Source organism: Orycteropus afer, unplaced genomic scaffold (assembly GCF_000298275.1).
Source record: "Orycteropus afer afer isolate SDZICR_OR568_19922 unplaced genomic scaffold, OryAfe1.0 scaffold00160, whole genome shotgun sequence".
Taxonomy (NCBI): Eukaryota; Metazoa; Chordata; class Mammalia; order Tubulidentata; family Orycteropodidae; genus Orycteropus; species Orycteropus afer.
The window spans coordinates 5,619,121-5,626,582 of NW_006921747.1; the positions used below are offsets into that span (position 1 = coordinate 5,619,121).

Below are 7,462 nucleotides of genomic sequence, written 5' to 3' on the forward strand. Positions count from 1 at the left end.
GTATATGGGTGGATAGATTGGTGGACAGGCTGAACTATTAGGTATGCCTATGAAGTGGGGAGTGCACCCAAGAACATGTATAGGGTTGGCAGACAATGGTCCTACAACTTTATGTGTATGATCTGAATTCCCAGGTGTATAGTGGAGCTACAAGGGGCAAGGTTGTAGTCACTGCTTGGTCACAACCAGCTACCCAGAGGGACCGAGTAGTTGAACCTGTGGGCTTGGGACCATAGTTGCAGAGGACATCAAGCTCAATTGGCCTAACATACTATACAAAACATTGTCCACCTCCTACTTTGGCGAGTAGCGATTTGGATCTTAAAAGCTTGCAAACTGCCATCTAGATGCAACGATGGGTCTCTCCTCATCCAGAGCAAAGAAGAATGAAGAAAACCAAAATTTCATGGAAACAATTAGTACTAGTGACTGGTACACCATCTGATCTGCAACCTATATGACTATGAGACCAGAAGAACTAGATGGTGCCCAGCTACTACTGTCAACCACTTGGAAGAGGATCTATGTAGGAGATCCTTGATAGAGAGGGAGAACAATGTGGAACAAAACTCAAAATCATTTGGAAAAAAAAAAGGGGGGACCAGGTTTGCTGGTCTGACAGAGCCTGGTGGAACCACTGAGACTATGGCCCCTAGCTGCCCTTCAGGTCTGGAATTGAACCCACACTTGTGGCTTCCAACCAAACAATAGACAAGCATATGAGTTGAACATTTACCTGAGGTAGATACACTCCTTGGAGAGAACAAGCACGGGAGAAAGAAGGGCTGCTTATGCACAGGGAGATAGCTCAGTGGGCAGGAGTGCATGGAGGGATGGACACAGGGAAGAGGTAACTATCGGGAGGAAGTAGGAGGAGAGATGTTGCATTGTGGTAAATTGTATTCTAATTAGTATTAGTATTCTAATGTCTCAATGTCATGAGACAAAGTGTATGTGAACTGTTGTATGGAAAGTGTATTTGCTCTGTAATTTTTCAGCCAAATAACAATTAAAAAAAAAAGGTGGGGCGGGGGGAGTTGGAAATAGAAATACCATTTGATTCAGCAATACTAGTACTAGGAATATATCCTAAAGAGGTGAGACCCGGGACACAAATAGATATATGCACATCTATGTTCTTTGCAGCACTATTCACAATAGCAAAGAGATAAAAACAACTTAGGTGCCCATCAACTGATGAATGGATAACCAAACTATGGTACATACATACAATGGAATACTATGCAACATTAAAGAATAATGAAGAATCCGTGAATCATCTCATGATGTGGATGAACTTGAAGGGCATTATACTGAGTGAAATAAGTCAATCACAGAATGACAAATACTGTATGAGTCTGTTATTATAAAAAGTCAAGGAAAGGTTTATACAGGGAAGGAAATTTTCTTTACTGGTTACCAGAGGTGGGAGCTCTGCTGGCATAGTGCCTAACGCATCTGACTGCTAACCAGAAACCTGGTGGTTTAAATCCACCAGCCACTCCTCAGAAGAAAGATTGGGCAATCTACTTCTGTAGTGATACTGCCTAGGAAACCCAAGGAGGGGTTGCTATGAGTTGGATCAGACTCAACAGCAGTGGGTTTGGTTTTTTTGGTTTAGAGATGGTAGGGGAGGGAAAATTGCTGACTAGTTAAAATACATGTATTGATTTGGGTGAAAGGAAAGGTAATATAACAAAAGTGGTGACCAGCACAACATCACTAAGGAAAAGGAAGACAGAGAGAGGTACAGACAACAAAGGTAAATAGTATTACATATATAAGATAGCTTTATCAGTAATAACAAACACTAATCTACAGGTAGATACATAGGTAGACAGGCAAGAAGATCAGGTATGTATGTGTAGGTGAACACATACACGGGAATATACCCATGAGCAAACATGGGTCTGGCAGATGATACTCCCACACATGTATTTGTATGTTATAAAAATGTCCATGCACATTATAGAGATAACAGAGGACAAAGTTAGGATAACTTCTTAGCCACAACCAAGTACTTTGTGGGACTAAGTCACTAGGCCTGTGGATTCAGGAACATGGCCTGCCATGGCAGACATCAAGCTCAACTGGCACAACAGAATACACAAAAACAGTGTCCTATATCTGACTTTGGTGAGTAGTGACTGGGGTCTTAAAAGCTTGATGCAGCTATTAGTTTCTCCTCGCCCAGAACAAAGAAGGGTGAAGAAAATCAAAGACATATGGAAACAATTAGTCCAAGGGACCAATGGACCATGGGAACTTCAGCGTACATGACCCTGAGACCAAAGAACTAGATGGTGCCTTGCTACCAATGCCAACCACTCAGAAAGGGATCACAACTGGAGATCTGGACAGAGTAGGAAAATATTGTGGAACAAAATAACAAACAAACAAAGACCAGGATTACTAGTCAGGTAGAGACTGGTGAAACCCCTGAAACTATGGCCCTGAGTCCCCCTTCGGGCCTGGAATTGGATTCACTCTTATGCCTCAACTCTCAGCCAAACTACAGACAGGCCCGTGAGCTGAAGCATTACACCAAGGAGATGCATTCCTTAGAATAGTCAACTGTGGAAGATCAGAAGGGCAGCATGTGCACAGGGAGAAAGCTAGGGAGGCAGGAACGCATAGGTAAGAAGGATATAGGGAAGGGCTACCCACAAGGAGGAGATGGGAGGAGAGCTATTACATTGTAGGGATTGTAATCAGCGTCACAAAACAAAATGTTTATGAACTGTTGAATGCAAAATGAATCTGCTTTATAAAACTGTACCCAAATCACAATAAAAAGTTTTTTTTTTTTTTTTTTTTAAAAAAGAATGTATGCTTGAACTCAGGTTCAGTGGATTTTGGGTTTCTCATCCTTTGGGTTAACTGCTCTGAGGAAGGGATCACAGAAAGCTAAATGCAGTTTCTCAAAGAAGCTGGTGGCGTTTCCTGCCAGGCTGGCTTGCACTCATTCTTTTGGTCACATCCCTTCGGAAACCACTCCCTGCCATGCTCCTCCCTATCATTCAGGTGTGGCTGACCATACCTCCAGAAATGAGCATATCACCTAGGCCCAGCCAATAAGAGCACAGTGATTGGCTTAGAGGAAGCAAAGCATGAGTGCCCAGGGCTCTTCCTCAGCCCCTGAAAAGGCATATCTTTCCACTGGAGGAATGGAAACATCTGCTGCCATCACTACACTGGGAGGGCCAGGCTAAGAATGAAGCAGGAGAGAGAGAAGTGAAGTTGAGACCCTAGAGAGATCCCAGATGACATCATCTAGACTTCAGTGACACGAGCCAAGAACTCCCTCTGTATTTGGGCTGAGTGGCCATCATTTGTAACTGAAACAGTCTGGATTGATGGTTTTATTGTAAAGTGAAGGGGTCCTCTTTTATGGTGTTCTTATCCAGTCATCCCCTGACATTTCTTTTGTCCATTTCTGCTGATCCATGGCCTCTCCTCTAGCCCTGACCACGTGAGCACTGCAGACTGCAGATGGGATGAAGAATCGGCCACTATGCCTGGAGAGTGGCTCTTACCTGCATGTTGTTCCAGGCAGCCTCCCCACGGCCCCGCACACAGCTCTCTAGCCTCAGTGGGGAGCCCAGGGCCCCGTGCTTTGTGTCTGCGCACAGCCCTGTGCCCATATTGCGGATCTGGAAGAGAAGCGGGGAGGAGAGGACCAGTGAGGCACCTCAAGGTGCCTATCTGGGCCCCTGCAGGGCGGAGGGAAACAAGGCAGAGACATTAGACGGGTTAAGCTCTGAGTTGTCTTCATGTAGCTTGTCCTGGGTTATTGGAAGTACCGGAAATCTCTCAGTAAAGGCACACAGAGCAGCTCCTCAAAACACTGGTCTGTTCAGAGCATCACAGAGTCACATGGTGGTGGGATACTGTAGGTGACAGACTGTTGAAATGCAGACTCCCTGGCTCTGTTTCCAAAGAATTTGGTTCAGTAGGCTAAGGAATCGTATCTTGTCCCTGTTAACGATTTAATTGTACCCTCCGCCCCCCAAATATGTGTTGATTTCCTGGCCCTTGAACCTGTGGATGTGATCCTGTTTAGAACAGTGAGGTTTTCTTCTGCTATGTTAATGAGGTCATATCAGTATAGGGTGGGTCCTAAATCTAATCCATTCTGAGTTATAAAAAGACCAGAATAGACAGAGACCCAGAGGGGAAGACAGATGCAATGTGAGGATCATCTATAAGCCAAGGAATCAAAGAATGCCTGAGGCTACTGTTAAGGAAGGAATCAACATGGCTGATTTGGACTTTTAGCATCCAGAATTTAAAAAAACAAAAACCCAGTTCTGTTCTTTAAACCTACCCACTTGTGGCATCTGTGTTACAGCAGCACTAGGAAACTAAGACAGCCCCTATTGTAGGTGACCCAGGTGCAGGTGGTCCATGGACCATACTTTGAACACTGCCCTGATTAACTGGGGGTGCTACAGGTCTGAGAGGTCATGCTTTCTGTTCAAACCTGAACTTGCTTTGAACACACAAAGGAGGCCTGATAGTATTGTAAGACTCGAGAAGGACTGAGGAACCCATATAATTTTTTACTCATTTCCTTCCCTGGATTAGCCAATCAACACACAGCAAATGATGCCAAAGGAGGACAGGAAAGTACATAGGTCCTTTTCCTTTCAGTCCTTCCTCACTCATCAGTAAGCCCAAGGTAGAGAATGTTGGAGAATGTGCACATTCTCAAGAAGTGAAATAAAAACAGCTGAGTTACTTTTGTGTAGTGTTTCTATTGTTCTGGCAAGATTGAAATACATATGCATAGATGAGGTATGACATACAGATTGTGTAATGTCAGCAATTTCACATGTGAGTTAAATGCTTTTATATTTGCGTTGAAAACTGGTGATGCATAATATAAAGAGGAATGGTAAAATTCATGCTAATATCTTAAAGTTGTAAGTTTTTTTTTTTTCACTCAGTACATTAAAGAACAAATAAAAAACACCACCTGAAGTTGAGAGAGAGAGAGACAGAGAGAGACAGACAGAGTGACAGAGACACCATGGAAGAAAGGAAAAAGTTTTCTATTTTATACTTTAACGGCAGCTTTTTCCTGTCTGTGAACAGTCTGTGTGTTTATTTTTCCCTGGGCCCCTGCAATGCAGCCCACCCTGTCCTGCAGGCTCACCTCCCCCCAGGCCGCTGCTGGAGGCTCCACGGGTGGGTAGAACTTGGGCAGGTCCCAGGCGATCTTGGTCATAAACCACTTGAAACTCTTGCAGTTAAGTGAGCTGCGGAGCTTCTTCTGGGCAGCTACATCCCCAGCGGAGAGGTGGCGGTATTCAGGCCGGCGCTGGTAAATGTACTCAGCATACTCATCCATCCACACCTCTGCCACTCGCTTAAGGTTCTGGAAGATGAGAGGCAGGTGGAGGGTCAGGGCTTCTGAAGCACCAAGGCCAGGGGTGGGTGCAGAATCCTGGCAGGGAGAGGTCAGATTTTTCATATTATGTTGTGCCTGAGACCTCCAAGACAGAAAAAAAAAAAAATCTCAAGGTTTCTGAGGCCATCTGTGTGATTTCAGGGAGTCCTGGTGGTACAGTGGTTGAAGTGCTTGGCTGCTAACCCAAAGTAGAGGTTTTAGGAAGTCTGCTCTTGGTGGCATAGTGCCTAAGGCATTTGACTGCTTACCAGAAGGCTGACAATTCAAACCCACCAGCCACTCCTTGGAAGGAAGATTGGGCAATCTACTTCCATAGTGATACCACCTCGGAAACCCAGGTAAGGGTCACTATGAATCAGATCTGACTTGAGACAGTGAACTTGGAACGTGCCTTCCGTAAAGATTTATACACCCTTGGAAACCTTATGGGGAAGTTCTGTTCTATCTCATAGGGTTGTTATGAGTTGGAATTGACTTGACAGCAATGGGTTTGTTTTTGGGTGATTAATGCTTGGCTGCAAACTGAAAGGTTGGTGGTTCAAACCCACCCAGTGGCTCCACAGGAGGAAGACCTGGCAATCTGTTCCCGCAAAGATTATAGCCTAGGAAACCATATGAGGCAGTTCTAGTCTGTCACAAGGGGTCACTATGAGTCAGAAATCAACTCAATGGCACCTAACAACAACAACATATTCTTTTTTTTTTTTTTTTTTTAATTGTGATTCTTCTTTGGTCTGGACGAGGAGAGACCCATCATAACTACATATTTTTTCCTCCTATTCTGAAGGTCTTGTATTTCAGAAGGTGCATTTTATAGATTCAAAGAGCTTTCAAAAATCAAAAGAAAGAACTTTAGTCATGGATATTCTGGTGCCTTGCCAAGGAATGGGTAAGTTATATTACTGGACAAGCTTCTTCCCTTATGCTCAAATAATTCTAGAAGGATCAGCACAAGGCTGGTCCCTATGAGGCTGTGGTTAAAGATGTCCCAAATGTCCAAGTTTTCCAAACTGCTGTATCACTCCATCATTTCTAACATCGACTCTTCCTCCTCCCCTCAGTACTCTCTCTCCTGTCTTAGGGTTCCATGTTTCAATGTAATGGAAATGGCTCACACAGTAGTAGAAGCTGGCAAGTACCAAATTCATGGGTCAGGCTTCAGTCTGAAGGATTTTCCTCACTCATGTGGTTGCAGGCTGACAAATCTAAATTGCCATATCAGGCAACTGGCTGTTGTCTCAAGTACCAAGAACGAGGAGTGAGATGATGATTAACCAGATGCAGGATCCAGAGCAAGAGAGTAAAATTTGCCATAGCATTCATATACATATCCTCAGGGAAACTAATGTTGGTGACTTGAGTTATACCCTCTAATAAGGCAAAACTCAAGATACATCCCACCCTAGTGCTACCTCATCAACACAACAGACAATGCATCCCAAAATGGGACCATATCCTAGGCATAGAGGCTAGGATTGACTATACATCACAAAATGGATGACTATGCCTAGAAGGGCCATATTAAGCAATTCACTGCACTGCCTCTTCCATCACAGGTCTTGGGAAGCTGACAAAACTGGCCTTAACATTAATTTATTTCATTATTGACTCATTCAATCATTACAAGTATCCAATACTCATTATATACTAGACATTGTGCTGGATTCTGGGGTTACAGTGGTGAATGAGCAAGTAATTACAAGAGTGAACAGTGCCAGAGGACTGCAGAGAGCTCTAAGAAAGGATATATAACATGGGACTCTAACAGTTGGTAGCAAATCTATAGAGATAGAAAATAGATTACTGGTTGCCTAGGACTGAGGGGTTAGGGGAAATAGTGAGTTAACTGCTAATGGATACAGAGTTTCTTTTATGGTGATGAAAATGTTCTAAAATTGACTGTGGTGATGGTTGCACAACTCCAAATACAGGAATACTAAAAACATTGACTTGTACACTATACATGGATGAGTTGTATAATATATGAATTATATTTCAATAAAGCTGACAGATTAGAGATCAAGCTGAGATATATATGACCGTATATAT

At 43.5% G+C, this 7,462-nt stretch overlaps 1 protein-coding gene across 1 annotated transcript in view; it reads right to left on the reverse strand.

Annotated features, from left to right (window-relative positions):
* The window catches only part of GALNT10 (polypeptide N-acetylgalactosaminyltransferase 10), a 514,012-nt gene that overhangs the window by 30,899 nt on the left and 475,651 nt on the right, over nucleotides 1-7,462 (reverse strand). The window contains exons 9-10 of the mRNA XM_007946422.2: nucleotides 5,159-5,380; nucleotides 3,537-3,653 (exon numbers count right to left, since the gene is read on the reverse strand). Coding sequence (XP_007944613.1) covers nucleotides 3,537-3,653; nucleotides 5,159-5,380 — 339 coding nt within the window. The remainder of the gene's footprint in view (nucleotides 1-3,536; nucleotides 3,654-5,158; nucleotides 5,381-7,462) is intronic.